The sequence below is a fragment of the Bubalus kerabau genome, chromosome 14, assembly GCF_029407905.1.
Source record: "Bubalus kerabau isolate K-KA32 ecotype Philippines breed swamp buffalo chromosome 14, PCC_UOA_SB_1v2, whole genome shotgun sequence".
Taxonomy (NCBI): Eukaryota; Metazoa; Chordata; class Mammalia; order Artiodactyla; family Bovidae; genus Bubalus; species Bubalus kerabau.
The window spans coordinates 67,187,885-67,211,729 of record NC_073637.1 but is presented as its reverse complement, the minus strand read 5'-3'; the positions used below and the strand labels follow the sequence as shown (position 1 = coordinate 67,211,729).

General features: G+C 36.3%; 1 protein-coding gene across 25 annotated transcripts in view; it reads left to right on the top strand.

Annotated features, from left to right (window-relative positions):
* The window catches only part of VPS13B (vacuolar protein sorting 13 homolog B), an 851,071-nt gene that overhangs the window by 351,954 nt on the left and 475,272 nt on the right, over positions 1-23,845 (top strand). For 23 of the 25 annotated variants that reach the window (XR_008702388.1, XM_055546536.1, XM_055546537.1 and 20 more), the window contains 2 exons: positions 7,590-7,699; positions 14,682-14,826. Coding sequence is in view for 23 of the 25 variants with exons in the window: in XM_055546536.1 (XP_055402511.1) it covers positions 7,590-7,699; positions 14,682-14,826 (255 nt within the window). In the remaining 2 variants the exon portion in view is untranslated. Of the gene's footprint in view, positions 1-7,589; positions 7,700-14,681; positions 14,827-18,225; positions 18,548-23,845 lie in introns of those variants that run through there. The other 2 variants (XM_055546556.1, XM_055546562.1) reach the window with 2 other exon arrangements.

Genomic DNA, 23,845 nt, shown 5'->3' with positions numbered 1-23,845 from the left:
ATGTGAAGAGTTGACTCATTGGAAAAGACTCTGATGCTGGGAGGGATTGGGGGCAGGAGGAGAAGAGGACGACAGAGGATGAGATGGCTGGATGGCATCACTGACTCGATGGATGTGAGTCTGGGTGAACTCCGGGAGTTGGTGATGGACAGGGAGGCCTCGAGTGCTGTGATTCATTGGGTCGGAAAGAGTTGGACACTACTGAGCGACTGAACTGAACTGATGTTCCTGTTTTCTTAGTTCCTTTGGGTTTGTTTTTGTAGGTCTTTTTCTTCTCAGGTGTTTCCCACCTAGAGAAATTGCTTTAATATTTGTTGTAAAGTTGTTTTGGTGGTGATGAAGTCCCTCAGCTTTTGCTTGTCTGTAAAGCTTTTGATTTCTCCATTGAATCTGAATAAGATCCTCACTGGGTAGAGTAAGAATGGTTGTAGGTTCTTCCCGTTTATCACTTAAAAAAAAAATCCTGCCACTCTGTTCTGGCCTACAGAGTTTCTGTTGAAAAATCAGCTGATAACCTTACAGAGATTTCCTTGTATGTTTTTTGTTGCTTTTCCCTTGCTGCTTTTAATATTTTTTCTTTGTGTTTAATTTTTTTTTAGTTTGATTAATATATGTTTTGGTGTCTTTCTCCTTGGGTTTATCTTACATGGGGCTCTCTGTGTTTCTTGGACTTAGATAACTATTTCTTTTCCCATTTTAGACAAGGTTGTGATTATAATCTCTTCAAATATTTTCTCAGACCTTTTCTCTTGTTCACCTTCTTCTTCTGGTTCCCCTGTAATTTGAATATTGGTAGATTTAATTTGTCCCAGGAATCCCTGAGAATGTCCTTATTTCTTTTCATTCCTTTTTTCTTTATTCTACTCCATAGAAGTTATTTGTGCCATTCTGTCTTCCATGCCATTTATCTGTTCTTCTGTCTCAGTTATTCTGCTATTGAGTCCCTTTTTGTACTTTTAATTTGTGATTGTGTTAGTCATCACTGTTCATTTGTTTTTTAGTTCTTTTGTGTCGTTGTTAAACATTTCTTATATCTTCTTGATCATGCATGCATTCTATTTCCAAAATCTTGGATCATTTTTACTGTCATTACTCTGAATTTTTTTTCAGGTAGATTGCCTGCGTACATGTGTGCTAAGTCGCTTCAGTTGTGTCCAACTCTTTCCCCATGGAGTATAGGCTGCCAGGTTTCTCTGTCCTTGGACTTTTCCAAGCAAGAATACTGGAGTGGGTTGCCCTGCTCTTCTCCAGGGAATCTTTCCAACCCAGGGATCAAACGCATGTCTTTTATGTCTCCTGCATTGGCAGGTGGGTTCTTTACCACTAGTACCACCTAGGAACCTGCATAGATTGTCTGCTTCCTCTATCTTTTGTCTTGTGTGTTTTTACCTAGCTCCTTCTACAGAGACATATTTCTCTGTTGCCTCATTTTGTCTAGTTTAGTGTGTTCGTTGTCCCTTTTCCACAGACTGCAAGGTCATAGTTCCTTGCACTTCTGCTGTCTTCTCCCTGGTGGGTGAGGTTTGTACTGGGGCTTGTGTTGACTTCGTGGTGGGTAGGGACTGGCACCTGCTCTCAAAGATTGGCTCGAGGGTCCTCTCCTCTTCCAAATATTCTCTATAAAGGCAGCATTCATGTTACCAGATGCAATCGTGAGAAATCCCTGTTGGGAAGTATCTTCATTTCTTCTAGCACAGATTGCCTTGCTTGGTTCTCCCTGAAATATTTAGAGTGGCTGGAAGATTTCTCTGAGTTTTCTTTCTTTGCCCTGACTTCCTCAGGCTCCATGCACCTGAATCTTTATGGGATCTTTCTTGTCTCTCAAGTTCTGTCCCCTGTTTTTCTTGTTAGCATTTGATGGAGGCTTATTGAAAAAGGGTTGCATTTGGGTAGATTACTCTTGTTTCTACTGTTTTCATAGATCCTAAAGTGTCAGTCTGTCTCAAACTAGCTCTTTATATATTTGTTAAAAGTTCAGTTGTTTCCTTCTTTTCTTCTCCTTCTCTTATTGCTTTCTCAGGTATAGAAGCCATTATTCATTCCTTTTGCCCTATGAGGGGCGCCTTTCTCTTTTATGATTTCTGTTCATAAAAATCTGTCTAGTGAATGTTGAAAAGCTTTGATAGGTTACCTGGCTTCCTCTTATTGTTACAATGAGATAGAATTCTCTTGTGATTTTTGTATCCTATGAGAAAGGGAAACATTTATTAAGTAACATGAGGTACCATACACACACCTAAAAATCTTACGATTGATTTACACTAAATTTGACTGCTATCTTGGATAAGGTTGCCAGTAGTTGGCAGCTCATCCCTGCCTTGTTGTTTTTTAGTGTCTGATTCTCTCTTGCCTTTATTCCCTACCCTTGTTTTTGAAGTAGTTATTCTTCTCTTATTGTTTACTTAATTATGTATTCGAAAGTTTTGAAATTACTGATAGAAATCAGGGTAACAATTTCTTAAGAGTCATATTAATCTGAAATGTTCTTTATTATTGTTGTTGTTCAGTTTCTAAGTCCTGTCTGAGTTTGCAACCCCATGAACTGCAGCATGCCAGGCTCCCCTGTCCTTCACTCTCTCCCAGAGTTTCCTCAAATTCATGTCCATTGAGTCAGTGATGAGTTTCATGAGAAAAAAATAGTAAGTTTTAGCTACTTAAACTTAGATGAAGATTAATATGTCTGTGTTTTTGTGTCATTCATTGGTTCATGATAAATGTAAAGTACTTTTTCCTGTTAATAACTTGATATTTTGCAAGACAGTCTCATTGGTTGGCAAGGTTTCTGTTACTGATAAGCATGTATGTTTAATTTCATGCTCTGCAACTTTGGTCTCTAACCCTTATTTCAGTTCTCATTTTTAGCTTAGGATGTAACTAAAAATGACAGTGGTGCCTTGGTTTAACTAATTGGTGAAGCCTGAATGGAATGTGTATAAGTGAGCCATTTGGGCCGTGAACAGAGGAGTAAAGCACACTTTTCTCATTAGTTGTCTCCCAGGCTAAAATTAAACAGAATAATATATTGCCAAGTTTTAGTGATGTATGGGGCATCTGTTCTGAGTCAACTCAGTATCAGACTAATTGTCTGCACACTTATATGCAAAACTTGTGTTTTATTTTTAAAGGTCTTGTCTCATAAATTGAATATAATATAAAAACATCCCTTTAAATGTAAAAGAATGTTATCTCTAATTTATAGTTTCAACTAAATTGTTAAAATAATAGGTTGTTCTCTTTTATTACGTGCTTAGCACTCATGAAGTTGAAGCCTGGCTCTTTGTCATTTAGTCATTTTTGGTATAATGCAGTTGTGTAACATGAATATTTGTGGGTGAAGTATATAATTTTTTCATTATAATATAGTAAGACTTTCAAAATTAATTGTCCACATGAAAAAATTTATCTATTTTCATTTGTTTTCCTTTCCCTTTCTCTATCATTCCCATTTTAAAGATGTGCTAATAACTTACTGGGAAAGTTTTTAAACATTTACTCAACCTGTTCAGTTTTTGGAGCATATGAAAAGACTATTAAAATAACTTGCCTATTAAGGAGAATTCTATAATTCCTTAATTTAGTTTTTTTTCCTTAAGTTTGTATAGTTTTAAATTTATACCTGCTTTGTTTATATAGATTTTTCTCTGTATTTTCATCATAATTTTGAAAAAGTTTGTACATGGCTTGTACTTGAGACGTATAGTATTTTGTTGTTGCTGGGTTGCTCAGTCATGTCTGATTCTTTGCGACCCCCATGGACTGCAGCACACTAGACTTCCCTGTCCTTCACTGTCTCCTGGAGTTTGCTCTAACTCACATCCATTGAGTTGATGACGCCATCCAGCCATGTAATCCTCTGTTGTCCCCTTCTCCTCCTGCCCTCAGTCTTTCCCAGCATCAGGGTCTTTTTCAATTAATCTGCTCTTCCCATTAGGTGGTGAAAGTATGCTATTATAACAAAACTTTCCTGAGTTCTTTTCTGGTTAGTGGCTCGAGGTGACCTCTTCAAATGATATGCTATTCTGCTTAACCCAGAAAACTACCCTAAATCTTGCAAATCAAGAGGTTCAAATCTTCATGTTTACTTTAAGAACACTCGTGAAACTGCCCAGGCCATTAAGCGTATGCATATCTGAGAAGCCACCAAGCATCTGAAGGATGTCACTTTAAAGAAGCCATGTGTGCCATTCCTTCTGGTGCCTGTTCTCATTCCTTGGTTCCTCTCTCTGGGATTTAATTAGGTATATGAGTGTTCTTCTTACTCCATTCTCTTATCTCTTAACACCATTTTGATTGGTTTATTTTTCTATTTCAGATACATTCTAAATTATTTTACTGTACTTCTTCTATTTTATTAATTTTGTTTTCACCTATAGCTAATCTGCTACTTGATCTGTCCAATGAGTTTTCCTTAGAGTTGGTAGGTGTGCACAGGCCAAACAGTGGGTCTGGACACAGGGTTGGTGACCCAAAAAGAGTACTAAATTTTTACTGCCTTTGCTTAAAAATTCAGAGAGTAATGCTGATCTTAAAGGCTTAGATGTAGATTCTCTGGTCATTGAGCACATCCAGGTAAACAGAGCCCCAAAGATACAGATGCAGGACTTACAGAGCTCATGGTCAGATCAACCCATATATGAGCTATCCCTTCCACATTGAGGTGATCCTTACTGAGAAAGATCAGATTGTTTCTAAACCAGAAGAGAAGGTTTCATAGAAGAAAAAGATATCCCAGAAGAAACTGAAGAAATGAAAACTTATGGCCCAGAAATAAATGCTGCAAAAAATAAATGCAAATAAAAGCACACAAAAAAAACTTATTTACATCTAAAAATCAGTTTATTCTTTTTCTTCTTTATCATCTTTTATTTGTAACACTTGGTATACATGAAGTTGTTTTGAAGTAAAATATAATAAATATCATTGAATATGTGCTGAGAAGTTGAGTCAGTTTATTTGCTTTTTTACACCTCAGGAGATGTTTCTATTTAGGATTCTTTTCTGATCTTCTTTTTTCTTTAGTGTTTTGTTTCTTCTTTATTTGTTTAATGTAGGTTTATTTTTGATTATCCAGTCTGGGTTCATTGGACTTCTTAGGTGTGAGGTATAATATGTCTTGTCAGTTATGTAAGATTCTCAGTAATTAATTTTTATCAGTATTGGCTCTTCTCATTTTTTGGTTACTCTAGAATTTAATTAGATATATGCTTGTTCTTCTCACTTATCTTTTAATATCATTTTGTTTTCTTTTATTTTTCTATTTCTGATACATTATAAATTATTGTATTTCTTCTATTTTATCAGTTTTCTCTTTACATATCTAATCTGTTATTTAACCTGTTCAATGAGTTTTAGGGGGCTTTTCTAGTAGATCAGCTAGGAGACCTTGGTTCAATTCCTGGATTGGAGAGATCCCCTAGAGAAGGGATAGGCTACCCACTCCAGTATTCTTGGGCTTCCCTGGTGGCTCAGCTAATAAAGAAGCTGCCTGTGGTACAGGAGACCTGAGTTTGATCCCTGGGTTGGGAAGATCCCCTGGAGAAGGGAACAGCTACCCACTCCAGTATTCTGGCCTGGAGAATTCCATGAAGTTTTGGGGGGCTTCCCTGGTGGCTCAGTGGTAAAGAATCCACCTGCCAGTGCAGGAGATGAAGATTCATTCCTCGTGTGGGAAGAATCCCCTGGAGAAAAAATGGCAACACATTCCAGTATTCCAGACTTCCATGGACTGAGGAGCCTGGGGGCTGCAATCCATGGGTTTGCAAAGAGTTAGACAGGACTTAGTGACTAAACACCAAAACCAACAATAACGAGTTTTTTAATTCAACAGCTAAATCTGTCATTTCTCTACTTTCCATTTTTCTTTAAAATTTGTTCTTTGCTAATACTTTCTCATAGTTCTTCATCATGATTCCATACTTCAGTATTTGAAACATTTTCAACATAACTTTTTCAACATGGACTTTTTTCAACTAACCTATCTATCTACCCTTTATTGTGATTTCTTTTTTCCGCTCCTACCATGAGGCAGGTACTTTTTTTAGATGCTGGAAATAGAATTGAGGGCAAAACTGACATATTCTTTCCTTCATATTCTGTTCATCCTAATGAAGCTAATACTATTTTTATAAAAAATATGTAAAGAAATTTACTATGTTATTTACAGATATACATGACCAGCCCCACATATATTAAGAATGGGACATTCTGGTTTAGTTAAGTTTATGTGAGCTACTTTTATCAGAGAAGGACAAAAATGTTTTCGTTAGTAGGATGGGATAGAAACTTGTTACACTGCAGCTTTGTGTTTTATGTCAGAGTGTTAGCCTGCATTTTAGCTAGACAGCTCTCTCTCTTTGCTTCTGAACATTTAAAGCTGTAATTTACAGTGATTTATTAAGTGGTTATAATGATGCTTCCTTTAGTTCTATAATATAAACAAAAGAAGGAGATAATATTCCATTCTCATGGCCAATATAGACACTGCTGTTTGCCTAGAAAATAGTTTATAATTTTATAATAAAAACTGTAATAAAATAGTTTATTATATTTTTAATGACAAATACACAGTTAATAAGCTATAATTCACATTCCATAAAGTACATTATTTTAAAGTACATAATTTAGTGTTTTTTGGTGTATTTGCAAGTTGTGCAGCAATCACTATTTTCTGATTAGAATGTTTTCATCACTCCCCAGGGAACCACCTTTCTATTAGCATTTGTTTCCCTTTGTTTTCTCCCCTAGCCCTGGCATGCATTGATACCGTTTTCCCTTTATGGTTTCCCCTGTTCTGGTCATTTCATGTAAGCGCAGTTGTGTAATATGTGACTTTTTGTAACTGGCTTATTTCACTTAGCATGTTTTCAGGGCTTATTCATGTTATAACATGTATCAGTACTTCATTCCATTTTGTGGTTAAATAGTTTTCCATTCTGTGGTTCTACTACATTTTGTTTATCCATTCAGTGATTCTTAGACATTCATGTTTTCCCATTTTTTGGCTGTTGTGAATAATGTGGCTATGAAAATTTGTGGACAGGTTTTTCATGGATATTTGAGTAGTTCTGTTGATACACCTAGGAATATGATTGTTGGGTCGTATTGTAACTTTATGGACTTCTGTGGGTAGATTAGATTTTAAAGAATATGCCTGCAATGCAAGAGACCCAGGTTCTATCCCTGGTTTGGGAAGATCCCCTGGAGAAGGGAATGGTGACCCACTTCAGTATTCTTGCCTGGAGAATTCCATGGACAGAGGAGCCTGGTGAGCTACAGTCCATGGGGTCACAAAGAGACAGGATTCAGTGACTGTCACACACACACACACACACACACACACACACACACACACACACACACACACAGTAACTGTTTATTTTGCTTTTTGAGGAAATACCAATCTGCTTTCCAAATGGTCTGCACTATTTTTTGTTCCCACCAACTATGTATGAAGGTATAATTCCTCCACATCCTTGGCAACACTTATTGTTGTTTGTCTTTTTATTATGGCTATCTGCAATAGGTGTAAAATGATATCAAGCTTATTGTTTTTAGGAGGAATATAATAATTTAAAAATCTTGCATTTTAGGTGCCGTACTCCTTTGTAACGTCCAAGGACTAGCAGTTAATATTGACCCTATCTTATACACCTGGCTCATTTATCAACCTCAGAAGCGAAGCAGTAAACATATGCAGCAGGTGAGAAGTTTTTATAATTATCTAAATACCTTTTTCTTATTTAATAAAGTTATATATTTCTTAGCTTGATTTGTTTATGGAGGTACCAGAATTCTTCTGTCCCCTACTCTACCTGTTTCAAGCAGTTTGGCTCTTTAATTTCTATAGAAGAAATTACAGCTCAAAATACACTTGCTTGAATGTTAAAGGGACTTGCTCTACAATTGCTTGTAAAGGAGATACTTTAGAGAGAGCAGGTTAAGTAGGCCTATTTTACTGACTTACTTTCCCTCATAGTGCCTACATATTTTTTCTCAGAGTATATATATGTTCTCGGGTACATAAGAATTGTTCAGAAAGTGTTAGCTTTCATTTTCATTGTCTCTGCATTTCATTCTTCATCTGTAGATTTTTTTCAACAAACATGTATTGAGTGTGCTTAACCCTGGTGTTGGGATGGTTGGTGTGAAAGACTTGCAGTATGAGTTTATTGAAAAGGTGTCTAAATTACAAAGTTAGGCTTCCTTGGTGGCTCAGATGGTAAAGAATCTGTCTGCAGTGCAGGAGGCCCAAGTTTGATCCCTGGATTGGGAGGGGCTAATTATGGTCCCCAGAATACTTAAATGTAGCTCTGTATGTTATATAATGTAATATGTATGTATGTTATATAATATAATTATATATAATTCTGACAGGTGGGTTTTATCATTCCCATTTTAAAGATGAATAAACTGATGCTTATTATTGAGATAAGAGAATTCCAGAAAAACATCTATTTTTGCTTTATTGACTATGCCAAAGCCTTTGACTGTATGGATCACAATAAACTGTGGGAAATTCTGAAAGAGATGGGAATACCAGACCACCTGACCTGCCTCTTGAGAAACCTATATGCAGGTCAGGAAGCAACAGTTAGAACTGGACATTGAACAACAGACTGGTTCCAAATAGGAAAAGGAGTACGTCAAGGCTGTATATTGTCACTCTGCTTATTTAACTTATATGCAGAGTACATCATGAGAAACGCTGGACTGGAAAAAACACAAGCTGGAATCAAGATTGCCAGGAGAAATATCAATAACTTCAGATATGCAGATGACACCACCATTATGGCAGAAAGTGAAGAGGAACTAAAAAGCCGCTTGATGAACGTGAAAGTGGAGAGTGAAAAAGTTGGCTTAAAGCTCAACATTCAGAAAACGAAGATCATGGCATCTGGTCCCATCACTTCATGGGAAATAGATGGGGAAACAGTGGAAACAGTGTCAGACTTTATTTTTCTGGGCTCCAAAATCACTGCAGATGGTGACTGCAGCCATGAAATTCAAAGACGCTTACTCCTTGGAAGGAAAGTTATGACCAACCTAGATAGCATATTCAAAAGCAGAGACATTACTTTGCCAACAAAGGTTCGTCTAGTGAAGGCTGTGGTTTTTCCTGTGGTCATGTATGGATGTGAGAGTTGGACTGTGAAGAAGGCTGAGCGCCGAAGAATTGATGCTTTTGAACCGTGGTGTTGGAGAAGACTCTTGAGAGTCCCTTGGACTGCAAGGAGATCCAACCAGTCCATTCTGAAGGAGATCAGCCCTGGGATTTCTTTGGAAGGAATGATGCTAAAGCTGAAACTCCAGTACTTTGGCCACCTCATGCGAAGAGTAGACTCATTGGAAAAGACTCTGATGCTGGGAGGGATTGGGGGCAGGAGGAGAAGGGGACGACAGAGGATGAGATGGCTGGATGGCATCACTGACTCGATGGACGTGATCCTGGGTGAACTCTGCGAGTTGGTGATGAACAGCGAGGCCTGGCGTGCTGCGATTCATGGGGTCGCAAAGAGTCGGACACGATTGAGCGACTGAACTGAACTGAACTGAACTGAAGAATTTTTGAGGCCAAATTTATGTGGTATTGAATTGTATTTTCCCATTGACTTATTTGAAGTTTTGTATTACTCTACTTGGAGTAGCTTTTTATTTTTTTCTGAAGAAACTTAAAGCTAGCTGATAGGAGAAAATGTATACTTTCATATTTACATAAGAATATAAAAGCTGAACTAAAAAGTGCAATCTATGTTTCAAGAAGCATCTTTTTAAGTTTTTTTTTCTTTTCATGTTGTCCTAATTTCATTTGAAACTTCTACCATCCCTTTCCCATTTCATGCTTCCTTTTATCCAAGTGAAAAGTGAAGGTGTTAGTACTCAGTCATGTCCACCTCTTTTTGACTCCATGGACTGTAGCCCACCAGGCTCCTCTGTCCATGGGATTCTCCTGGTAAGAATAATGGAGTGGGTAGCCATTCGCTTCTCCAGAGCATCTTTTCAACCCAGGGATCAAACCCACGTCTCCTGCATTGCAGGCAGATTCTTTACCATGTGAGCCACCGGAGAAGCTCCTCCTTTTATCAGGTAGTTACAGAATTCAGTCCAATATACTGGGTACTGGGGCTACAGAAATGAAACTCATGGCTGAGAATATTCCTTCCTCTAGAGGTATTTAGTGTATTTAAGAATATGAAGAAATATAGCAGTAACCCCCTTCTTAGTACCTCTCTTGTATCCATAGAGAATTGGTTCTGGCCCTCCCTCCCCTATAGATATAAAAATCCAGGATACATAAAATCCAGGATACATATGTCCCTTGGTGTTATAGCCCTTTGTATTCTCAGGTTCTAGATCCACACAAAGTGCTGAGTATAATTGCTGTGTTAGATGTATTTACTGGAGAATATGAAAATATAAAAACAACATATCAGGTGAAGGGTGGATGTTAAAAGAGGAAATTGACAATTGAGATGAGTATCATAAGAGCAAGCCAGAAAAAGAAGATCATTCTCAACTAAAGTTTATCAGTAGAGGCAAAGAACATGGAGTAACTTGGCAAGAAAGGAGCCTTCAGTGTTTCCAGGCATGAGCCAGGTGTTCTTATAGAGAGTAGCAGAAATTGAAAGCCAATTAATAAAATATTTTATTTTAATGGTAAATGTTTGGTTTATTTGTAAACCAGATGTTTAAATGTTTTATTTGTAATGGTAAAACTTTATCCTGAAGGGTACAGATGAAGTATAGGAAACTAATATAGACTTGCATTTTAGAAAGTTTAACAATAAAAAATATGGGTAATGGAGAAATTCAGAATAATGACAGAGATGATTTGAGAAAAATTTGTAAACGTTTTTCTTACTGAGGTACAATTGACATATAACATTATATTAATTTAAGATAGCAACATAATTCATTATTTGCATATATTACAAAATGATCACCACTGTGTGTGTAGTTAACATCCATCACCACACATAGTTAACATTTTTTTCCCTTGTGATGAGAAGATTTACTCTTGCAAATTGAAGATTTAACTTGCAAATATACAATGCATATCATTAACTCTCTGGAGAAGGAAATGGCAACCCCTCAAGTATTCTTGCCTGGAAAATTCCTTGGACATTGGAGCCTAGCGAGCTGCAGTTCATGGGGTTGCAAAGAGGTGACATAAATGAGTCATTAGTGTGCGTGCGCATGCGCAGACGCACACACACACACACACACACATTAACTATAGTCCTGATATTATTCATTATGTTTTATAACTGAAAGTTAGTACTGTGGACTGCCTTTACTCATTATACCCGCTTCTCCCCAACCCCCTGTCTCTGGCAACTGCCTTCTCTTTTCTGTATGTATGAATTTGATGTTTTGGGGTTTTTTTTGGTATTGTTTCATTTTATTTTGTTTAGATTCCACATATAAATGTGGTTATTTGCCTTTCTTTATCTGACTTAGCAAAATGGCCTCAGGGTCCATCCCTGTTGTCACAAATATCAAGACTCTTCTTTTTTAGGTCTGAATAATATTTCATTGTATTATAAATTTTTCATTGGTTGTCTTATAACTGATGTGATTATCTCCAGTTCACCATAGATATGCATGATTGCCAGGTATTGTTCTAGCAGCTTAAGTAAACTAATGTTTGTTTGATTGATACCAAGCACCTTCAAAGATTTTTATTACTGTGTTTTATAAGTAGATTTTTGTTAAATATTCCCTGGCTCATGCGGTAAAGAATTCATCTGCAATTCTTTGAGACCTGGGTTTGATCACTGTGTTGGGAAGATCCCCTGGAGAAGGAAACAGCTACCTACTGCAGTATCCTGGCCTGGAGAATTCCATGGACGACGGAGCCTGGCAGGCCACACAGTCCATGGGGTCGCAAAGAGTTGGACACAACTGAGTGACTTTCACTCATATATATATATATATATATATATATATATATATATTCTAATTTCAATGCTATTGCCTTTAATTTAAAACTACAAATATCCAGTCCTCATTCACAGATACAAATAATATTGAGATAAACATTTCTATATTTGCATTTTTCTTTAATTATTCACTTAGAATATATTTGTAGAAGTGTAGTAGTTTCAGGCATATGGTTTAGCATATTTTAATGCTTTTGTTATCCTGCCAGTTTGATTCCAGAATTGGTGTACAGTCTGTTTTCATCAGCACTTTATAGTATTACTATTTTGCTACAGTTTAGCATATCTCAAAAATATACTTTTTAAAATGCTTTTAATCTAGTATTTTAGTCTTACATTTTCTTTCACATGGAGAATTGGGAGAAAAGTATAGTTGAACCCTATGATCTTATTGTTCAGTTTCAATACCTTCAGAACTAGTGGAAATGTAGAAAATGGATGAACTCATTTGCTACTCTTGTGAGTGAAAATTAATAAATATAGCAGTATCTAATAAAATTACCCATGACTGTACCCTATAACCCCCAAATTCCACTTTTTGTTAGAGATGTGTTCTTACGGTGACATTTATATAAGCCTATGAAGTCATGTATAAGCCTCTTATTGCATGATTGTTTGCAATGGTATAAAACTGGAGACAACCTAAATGACTGTCTCTAATGAAGTAGGTAAATAAAGTGTGGCATGTTCACATAATGTATTATTTTATTGTTAAAATTTATTAAATAGCTTTTAGTATGGAAGTCTCAAAATTGTATTTAGTATGAAAATCAACTTCCTAAGGACATATGCAAAATGAAAGTACTTATACTTGTCCCAATCTACCCTGCATATATATATATATTATATTTTACATATTTTATATACTATATGTAATCTGTTGAACCCGTTTCCTGCATTGGCAGGTAAATTCTTTACCACTGAGCCATCAGGGAAGCTTCCACCCAGAGTCTCAACCACGAACATAAAGATTTTTTTGTTGTTGTTGTTCGGTATTTACAATACCATAGCTTCCATTAGTCTTATCTTCAACTATTGTGCATGAGTTAAATATCACACTATATAGCACATAATTTTTTCTCATATACTAATTTTGATTCTAAACTTGATTGTAATTTCTTAGAGTGCTTCATCATATTCCATGCTTACAATTGATGGCCAGGAAATTCAAAGGATTATGAAATCACTAAATGTTAGAGCATAAAGAGATTTTCTAGTAGACATCTCCACCCCCTTATGTTATAGATGAATAAGTTTAAATTAGACTCACTATTTCTTATCTAGGTGTTAAATACTATCTCCTATTTAGATTTGTATAAATATTATCAGTTTGACTAAATACTTAACAGTAAAGTAGATATTCTGTGTTGTGATGTTTCCCACAATGCATGTAATTTTTTCATTTTCTGTTTATCAGTTGTCTTGTCCTTTTAATCAAAGTAATAGTTTGTAACATGATTTGGCTTTTTCCTATTATATCATATGGTTATATAATGTGCATATGTTCTCATTGAAATATTAATTTATAATATAAACAATATTAAATAATCATCAAGTTGGTGAAGCTTGAAGTTGGATCTGTAGACGTGTGGATGTGGTAGTATTGAGCGTAACATTAGATCTCACTGCTGCCTAACAGCCCCCTCCAGATTCATCATCTGATGCAGCTGTAACACAGTTAGCATCTGTTGTTTCCCAAACTGCAATTTCCTTCTCAATTTGTGGCTGAAACCCAACATTTGATGATTGTTTTCCACTCAGTTCAACGTTGATCTTTGATCCTACAGCAAACTTAAAAATACCTTTTTTTTTTTGGTCAAAAATCTGACAAGATTGTATTGGGCATCATCAGCAGTAACATCAGACTTTATTTCAGTGAATAAAGATGAAACAGCTGCTTTATTGTCGAGATCAGCACTCAGGCATTCAATATAAGATCATAATGTTTTCCAGCTTTCTCTAACTATAGATGTTTTTCTGTGCTTTCTAAATATGCTGTGGATATCACTTTGTCAGACAAAATATAGAGATTTTTAGCAATTCTCCCCAAAGTTGGGCTGTCTTTATTAATAGTGGACATAATCAGTTTATAGAAGTATTTCCCTGAATATGATTTTATAAGGATAACTTTTCATTTTCTAGTGATCATAATTTTCAAAGTTAGTTTTAGTTTCAGTTTGCTTCTACCATGTTATCTTTGTACTACTTACTAAAATTTACATTAAATTTTAAGTATTTCCAAGTGCTCTTGGTTTTTGTGCAGAATTCTGATTGAGAATTGAAATTGTGAAGTGTCCCTGTGGGTATAATTGAGAGAGACAGTGATGAAAACAGAGGGCAAGAGTGATTGATTGATTTAAAATAATAAAACCCCATGTATATAGCATGGAGTATGTAGTCAGTTATATCAGAGTATCTTTGTATGGTGACAGATAACTAGACATATCATGATGATCATTTTGTAATGTACAGAAATATCAACTCACTGTCTTGTGCACATAAAGTAACATAAAATGTACCTCAATTATACTTCAGTTGAAAACAAAATATGTGGACATGGAGGGGAAAATGCTAATAATGGTTATCTCTGAAGGTGGAGATTATGGGTGGTTATTGATTAAAAAAATAATACTGAATAGTAAAGCATTGACCCCAACTTGTGAAGGACTTTCTTCAGTGATGCTATGTTTATATTTAAGAAACAGTAAATAATTCAGTTTTTCCTTTGACTCTCTTCAACAGCCTGTAATTGCTGTTCCTCTTGTTATGCCAATTAGCAGAAGGAAAGAGGATGAGGTGTCTGTTGGAAGTGCACCCTTGGCAAAGCAACAGTCATATCAGGCATCTGAGTATGCCAGCAGCCCTGTAAAAACAAAAACTGTAACAGGTATGTGTCAAAACTCTAAAGGATCTGTGATTTCACCTTCCCTCCTAGCTAAGGAGTTATCCAGGCCATATTTTCATGAATGCTGACCAAAGACACAAGACTCCTGGAATAGAGACAAAAGACTTTATTATCTATAGCATTAGCAGTTTTACCAAAATATTAGCATTTTTGTGTGTATTTGTGTGTCCCTACACTAAGCCTTATTCCCCCAGGTTGGCACAAAGAGGGTAAGTGATACCTGTATATAGTGGATTATGTTACAGGAAAGAAACCTTAAGCTTTAAATGGGTAAAAGCTATGCCTGCATTTTCTCTGGGGGAGGAAGGCTGCATATGCATCTTGTAAGACTGTAAGCAAATCTGCTGTTTGCTCAGGTGAAAGACAATATGTTTGTTTTCTGAAGCTGTACACTGTACAGATATCCTTGAAAATAGCACTGGAAACAAAGGTACTCTCAGCCTCTACTTGTAAGACAGGCAAAAACAAGAGACCCTTGGAGAATCATCTCCCAGTAGTATGTTTCTTCTTAAAATGAATCCTTGCAGTCCACTCTACATCTCAATCCTCTTTCCTCCCCCTTTGCTTACTTTGTTAGCTATATGAGCTATGCAAATATAAAGCATAAATATTCTTCCATAAAACATTATATTTTATTTCCTTTTATGTAATTTAAAAAACCCACTTGGTGATTTCAAGTAGTGTTTTAAATTTCTGATATTATCCTTTAGATATTCAGCTTTATTCCATGTAACTCATATATCCCCAACCATATAAAAAAGATTTTATATTTTTAATAATAAAAAAACACTTATTGAGTATTCCATAAAATAAACATAACATACTATTTTAAGAAATATTTAGTAAATATTTAATATTTACTAAATATAATGGGCCAGACTCTGTTGTAAGTAATTTTGAGGGTAGAAATATTAATAAGACATGATTGCTGCCCTTGAGGAATTTAAAATATGATCGTATACACCAGAAGGTTCATGCTAGTGTTTGTTTATAGGAAAAGTTAGTTTCCTTACCATATTTATAAACAGCAACAGTAAAAATACTGACATACATTTTTGTGGGGTTTATTCATATCTATACTTTGTGTTCTGTTTCTTAAAATAGTATGTTATGTTTATTTTATGGAATCATTCGACTTCCACCTGTCAGTATTCACAGGCCTTTTGCTCTGTTGAGACTTTCTTTACCAATTGATAAAAAATGACTATGCTTATTTTTTGCATCATAGGAAGATGGTCTGTAACTTGAATTGATTTTTTAATATAAAATTAAACATTTCCTTTAGATAGCATGCTAAGTTTTATACTTTAAATTGCTTGATCTGGTAATTTACATAACGGTTTATAAATATCAGCTGTTAGTAAATGTCCATTAAGTATCAATTGATAAGTTTAATTTTATATACATATTACTCTCCTGCTTTACTATATTTAGTCCAGTTCTTTAAACCACATAATAATTAAAGTAATTGTTAAGGATGAGTAAAGATGATAGAAAATACTTATTTAAATGAAATTGCATGACATAGAACTATATAGAAAATATTTATGCATGGAGAAGTTTTATAGATAAATTCACATTTCATCAGTTGTCTATCAATTCATGAATGATATTAATATCTGAGGTTTATTTTGCTCTCTTGTGGGTGCTAAGCTGCTTCAGTTGTGTCTGACTCTTTGCCATCCTGTGGACTGTAGCCCACCAGGCTTCTCTGTCCATGGGATTCTCCAGGCAAGATTACTGGAGTGGTTGCCACGCCCTTCTCCAGGGGATCTTTCCCAACCCAGGGATTGAACCTGTGTCTCTGAAATCCTCTGCACTGGCAGGCATGTTCTTTTACCACTGGCGCCACCTGGGAAGCCCCATTTTTGCTTTCTTACGCTTTCCCATTTAATTACAAGAAATTAATATTTTAAGAAAAACCTTGATCACAATCGCTCATCAGTAATTATTACTTTTTAGAATCTGAAAACATAACACATTATTCTTTTAAAAAAATTTAATGTATTTTAAAATTTTTATTGGAGAATAACTGATTTACAGTCTTAGTTTCAGATGTTAGTTTCTGATGTACTAAATAGTGATTCAATTATACGTATACATATAATCATTCTTTTTCAGACTCTTATACCATACAGGTTATTTACAGAATATTGATTACAATTCCGTGTGCTATATATAGCAGGTCCTTGTGGGTGTCTATTATGTGTGTTAATCCCAAACTCCTAGTTTATCCTCTTCCCACACGTTGTCCCTTTGCGGAGGCATAAACTTGTTTTTAAAATCTGTGAGTCTATTTCTGTTTTATAAATGAATCCATTTATCTCATTTTTTAAAAATTCTGTTCCATTCCACATATGAATGATATCATACAATATTTGTCTTTCCCTGTCTTACTTAACACTAACGATGATAATCTCCAGGTCCATCTGCATTGCTGCAAATGGCATTATTTTCTTCTTTCTTATGGCTGATATTCCATTGTAAGTATGTACTGCATCTTCTTTATCCATTTTTCTGTCAGTAGACGTTTAGATTGCTCTCATGTCTTGGCTATTGTAAATACGCTGCAGTGAACATCGGAGTGCATTATCTTTTTGAATTGTGCCCTGGATATATGCCAAAGAGTGGGATTACTGGATCATATGATATTACCTCACACTGGTCAGATTGGCCACCTTGAAAAAGTCTACAAAACAGTACATGCTGAGGAGGGGCTGGAGAAAAGGGATCCCTCCTACACCGTTGGTAGGAATGTAAATTGTTGCAGCCACTATGGAGAACACTATGCTGCTAAGTAACTTCAGTCGTGTCCGACTCTGTGCGACCCCATAGACGGCAGCCCACCAGGCTCCCCTGTCCCTGATTTTCTCCAGGCAAGAACACTGGAGTGGGTTGCCATTTCCTTCTCCAATGCATGAAAGTGAAAAGTGAAAGTGAAGTCGCTCAGTCGTGTCCGACCCTCAGCGACCCCTGGAATGCAGCCCACCAGGCTCCTCCATCCATGGGATTTTCCAGGCAAGAGTACTGTATGGAGGGCCCCTAAAAGGCTGAAAATAAAACTACCATGTGATCAAGCAAATACAATATTCTTTATTTCAAATTATAAATACGAACTTTTGCATTTTAGTTGTGGTTCTTTGCATTTGAGTTGTGGATATGGATATTTGCATTTCCTGTCTTTAGTGTTCCCTCATCTTTGGAACCCTTTATTTCCATATCCTGTAGATATTCTCATTATAGTTAATGATGTCTGTATTTCCAGCTACTCAAGCTAGCATAAAAATTGTGTGTGTGCATATGTGTGTTTAGTCATATCTGACTCTCCGATTTCATGGACTGTAGCCCACTAACTTTCTCTGTCCATGAAATTTTTTCTAGGCAGGAATACCAGAGTGGATTGCCAACTCTTACTGCAGGTAATCTGCCTGACCCAGGGATCAAACCCAACATCTCTTGCATTGGCAGCAGATTCTTTACCACTATGCCACCTGGGAAGCCATACAATTAGCAGTTATCAAACTAGTTCCTGGTCTCGCCTTGTTTATGGACTGTGGGCATGTACAGATGGTAAAACACTCTGGATATAACCTTTCTACTTTATGACCAATGTATCGTGCTCTTGAGATGCCCACCATTTTCGGTTCTCTGGAAACCTTGTTGATATTCTCGTTTTGGTTGAGTGCTTTGTTAATCATTTTCTTTGCTTAGAATTATGTTTCAAATTTTTCTGTTTTCTAGAAAGAGACTCATAGACTTAGAGAATGAACTTACGTTTGCTGCGGGGAGGGTTGGGGGAAGGGATATTACCAGAGTTTGGAATGGACACGTGCACACTGCTATGTAAAATGGAAAACCAACAAGGCCCTAGGGTATAGCACATGGCACTCTGCTCAATCTTATGTAGCAGTCTGGATGGGAGAGAGCAGGGGAGATTGGATACATGTATATGTATGGCTGATTCCTTTTGCGTTCACCTGAAACTATATCAACATTTTAAACTGGCTATATCCCAATACAAAATAAAAATAACAGTACTTTTCTATTTTATTTTAAATTAGAGTAGACAATTCTTATATTGCTTTTAATTAAGAAATTGAGTCCTTTAAATTTGTCAGTCAGTTCAGTTGCTCCGTCGTGTCCGACTCTTTGCGACCCCATGAATTGCAGCACACCAGGCCTCCCTGTCCATCACCAACTCCCAGAGTTCACTCATACTCAGGTCCATCGAGTTGGTGATGCCATCCAGCCATCTCATCCTCTGTCGTCCCCTTCTCCTCCTGCCCCCAATCCCTCCCAGCATCAGAGTCTTTTCCAATGAGTCAAATCTTCTCATGAGGTGGCCAAAGTACTGGAGTTTCAGCTTTAGCATCAGTCCTTCCAATGAACGCCCAGGACTGATATCCTTTAGGATGGACCAGTTGGATCTCCTTGCAGTCCAAGGAACTCTCAAGTCTTCTCCAACAGCACAGTTCAAAAGCATCAATTCTTTGGCACTCAGCTTTCTTCACAGTCCAACTCTCACATCCATACATGATCACTGGAAAAACCATAGCCTTGACTAGACGGACCTTTGTTGACAAAGTAATGTCTCTGCTTTTGAATATGCTATCTAGGTTGGTCATAACTTTCCTTCCAAGGAGTAAGCGTCTTTTAATTTCATGGCTGCAGTCACCATCTACAATGGTTTTGGAGCCCCAAAAAATGTATACCTACTTATAAATGTAGTTACCACTATTTTAATTATTATTTACATTGTATCATAAGCTATAATGAATTTGTTAAGTTTTTCATATGCTTTTACAAACCTTTTTCTTACTGTTTTTGTTTTACTTTTACCATCTTAATTTTAACCTTTTTAAATGTACAGTTTAGTTGTGTTAAGTACAGAGACAGTACCCTACTCACAATAGTTTTTGATTTAAGGTTTTTCGACTTTATGATACTGTGAAAGCCATATGCATTACGTAGAAGCTGTACTTTGATTCTGAATTTTGATCTTTTTCGAGACTAGCAATGTGAGGTAGAATTCTCTGGTAATACTGGGCAGGGGTAGTAAGCCACACCTTTCAGTCAGCTCTCTAACCACCAGGGTAAAGAAGCAATAGACTCACAGCCGTACACCTATTTTGGTTTTTACTCACAGTACATTATTTAATAAGTTACATGAGATATTCAACAGTTTAGAATAAAATAGGCTCTGTGTTAGATAATTTTTCCTAACTGTAGGCTAATACAAGTCTTTGGGGCACATTTAAGATAGGCTAGGCTAAGCTCTGAAGTTCAGTAGGTGAGGTATATTAAATGCATTTTCAACTTAAGATATTTTTTACTTTATGATGGGTTTATCAGGACATAACCCCATCATATGTTGAGGAGAATGTTTATTCACAGTGTTGTGAAATGCACATTTTAATTATTTAACTGAATTTTACAAGTAGCTCTGTTATGCCTGAATTCTTATTAAAATAATCTTTTTGTTTTTGTATTTGCAACCTAAGGTCCAAAGTTGGTCTTAAGTTAATCCCCAAGTTATGAGGGCTTCCCAGGTAGTGCTAGTGGTAAAGAACCCACCTGCCAACACAGGTGTCAGTTCGATTCTTGGGTAAGGAAGATCCCATGGAGAAGGAAATGACAACCCCCTCTTGTATCCTTGCCGGGGGAATCCCATGGACAGAGGAGCCTGGCAGACAGTCCATTTGGTCACAAAGAGTCAGATACGACTGAAGCGACTCAGCGCACACACAGCACACACATTATGTAGCAGTTCTGGCACGTGAACACCAAGGTTTGGTGATACTGCACTGGGTTTGATTTTGCTTTTTAATTATTTATCAAGAAGCACACATCCTCTTCCAGTCTCAGTGAAACTGACTTAAGTAGTTGGCTGCAGGGGGAACATGTACTTGATGGCTGGAGATGTGTTGACAGCAGAACAGCTCAATTGCAGTGAGATAGGCATGTAGGGCAGGCCAAGTCAGAATAAAAGCATGTTTCTCATGAAGATATTATCACAGAATTCTAAATAATCTTCTAGAGAATCTGTGTATCCTTCAAAACAAAGAAACCATTCAAAATTATGACATCTGTGTATCCTATGTTTTGGAAATGTTATGAACGTTAATTTGGAACTCTTGATGAAATTGTCTGATGTCTGTAATGGAGATGAAAACTTTAAAAAACAGTGTCCTTCATAAATGATAGCCCTTTGAAAAATACTAGCCATTTTCATCTTACATGTATGGCACCCCACTGCAGTACTCTTGCCTGGAAAATCCCATGGACGGAGGAGCCTGGTAGGCTGCAGTCCATGGGGTCGCTGAGGGTCGGACACGACTGAGTGACTTCACTTTCACTTTTCACTTTCATGCATTGGAGAAGGAAATGGCAACCCACTCCAGTATTCTTGCCTGGAGAATCCCAGGGATGGCGGAGCCTGGTGGGCTGCCGTCTATGGGGTCGCACAGAGTTGGACAAGACTGAAGCGACTTAGCAAAGTACTGTAAGTACACAGTTAAAATAATAGAAGCACTTTTAATTTGACTCCTTCAATACTACCAAGAACAATGAAGGTGAAAAACTAATTGGCCAATGTTTGTTGGACAGAGAATCTTTAATTTTTAGCGAATGAATGAAAGTTGAATATGTAGAGACAGTGTCTGTATACCACTCTTTCATGAAATTTGACTGTACTGAAACTTGGGTATGTCAATAGTTATAGTGAGGCAAGTGGGAGAGAAGAAAAAATTAGAGCTACAGTAAAGTTCATAATAATTTATACAGTGAGATTACAGATAGTGTAGAATATAAGATCTTATAAGCAGGTATAAGATTTAACAGAGAATTGCCACTTACTCTGAGAAAGAGGTAAGAACATAAAGTATATATCATTAAATGTCAGATTAGTAAATTGTCCCTGCAAATAAGTATTGATGCAGGATAAGTACTGGTTTCCTTGCATTGCTTCAGAGAATGTAAGAGATTAGTAAATGTATACTTTTTTCAAGGCAAGCTCCTTGGTTTCCACATACAAAGAATATGCTCCTTATAAGAAAATACAACATGATACTACACTTTGCTAAATATTTTTTATTAGTTTATCAGTTTAATATTTTACTCCAAGATTGAAATTCCTTCATCTAAAAAATCACTCTATCCAAGGCAGTATAACTTGTAGAATGGTTTTAAGGAGGTACATTTCCAATTTTTGCTAATACTAGTTGCTCCTGAAGGTGCTGATATATTCTGGATTCAAATTTTCTAATAATTTTTGAATGTAAATACAATGGGGCACACCAGTATAGTTATTCATCTAAATCTGCTTAAGTGAAGTGAAGTCGCTCAGTTGTGCCTGACGCTTTGCAACCCTATGGACAGTAGCCTGCACCAAGCTCCTCCGTCCATGGGATTTTTTAGGCAAGAGTAATGGAGTGGGTTGCCGTTTCCTTAAGTCATCCTTAATATGATTAACCTTGAATGTTGAGCAGATATGTTCCTAATTATAGTATGGAATTAGTATTCATGTACAAGAAATATATTTTTGTGGATTTATGTATATTAGAAGTTGCTCACTTTAATCATGTCATTCAGCATAAAATTCTATTCCTTTGTGATTAATTAGATATTTAGTTGCATAGGAAAATATTAAAGTGTGAGAATACACACTAATGCATAATGTGTAATTGATTTTATTGTCTCAGGAGAAAAATGTAGATCTCAAAAATTTTCCTCTTGTAGAATAGAGAAAGGTTTAAAATAAAATGAAATTTATCTAATGAAGTATGTTTAAAATAAATTAAAAATATTATTCAGAAAGTAATCAGAGAACTTAATGAAATATACATTTATTAAAGTGCTCTTTTCCCTTTTTTACTTTGTAAGAGAATTTATTTGTAAACCTAAAATTTGTGGGAAAAACTATTAGCAGTCTGTAGATTTAAAAATTCTACCTACTATTCGCATTAACTTGTATGTTGTTTCTGTGCTACCTTGGGTAATAAACTATTCTGTGCTATTCTGGGCAGTAATTTATAAAGAGACAATTCGTAAGCTTACTTTGCTAAAGGATTCCAATAGTTGCCAGATGATCATATGATATTTTAGCCATCGTCCAGATGGCTCTAACTATAGAGTAGATTTTTAACATTTGATTTTTATGTTTCATGAACATCCCTTGATCACTTGATGATGATCTTTTATGGATATGTCTGATAATTGCACTACTCACTTCGCACGAATGCATACCTGAATTTCTGGCATTGCAAGTGTTCATATGAGGAGCCCTCAAGTAAATCATAGGCTCTGTTAAAAAATGTGATTTATACATTTTTTAGTGTGTCCTAAGTAGGAAGTCAAGAAACACCTGGAGTAACAGGCAAATTTGGCCTTGGAATACGGAATGAAGCAGGGCAAATACAAATAGAGTTTTGCCAAGAAAATGCACTGGTCATAACAAATACCCTCTTCCAACAACACAAGAGAAGACTCTATACATGACATCACCAGATGGTCAACATCGAAATCAGATTGATTATATTCTTTGCAGCCAAAGATGGAGAAGCTCTATACAGTCAACAAAAACAAGACCAGGAGCTGACTGTGGCTCAGACCATGAACTCCTTATTGCCAAATTCAGACTTAAATTGAAGAAAGCAGGGTAAACCACTAGACCATTCAGGTATGACCTAAATCAAATCCCTTATGATTATACAGTGGAAGTGAGAAATAGATTTAAGGGCCTAGATCTGATAGATAGATGCCTGATAAACTATGGAATGAGGTTTGTGACATTGTACAGGAGACAGGGATCAAGACCATCCCCATGGGAAAGAAATGTAAAAAAGCAAAATAGTTGTCTGGGGAGGACTTACAAATACCTGTGAAAAGAAGAGAAGTGAAAAGCAAAGGAGAAAAGGAAAGATATAAACATCTGAATGCAGGGTTCCAAAGAATAGCAAGAAGAGATAAGAAAGCCTTCTTCAGCGATCAGTGCAAAGAAATA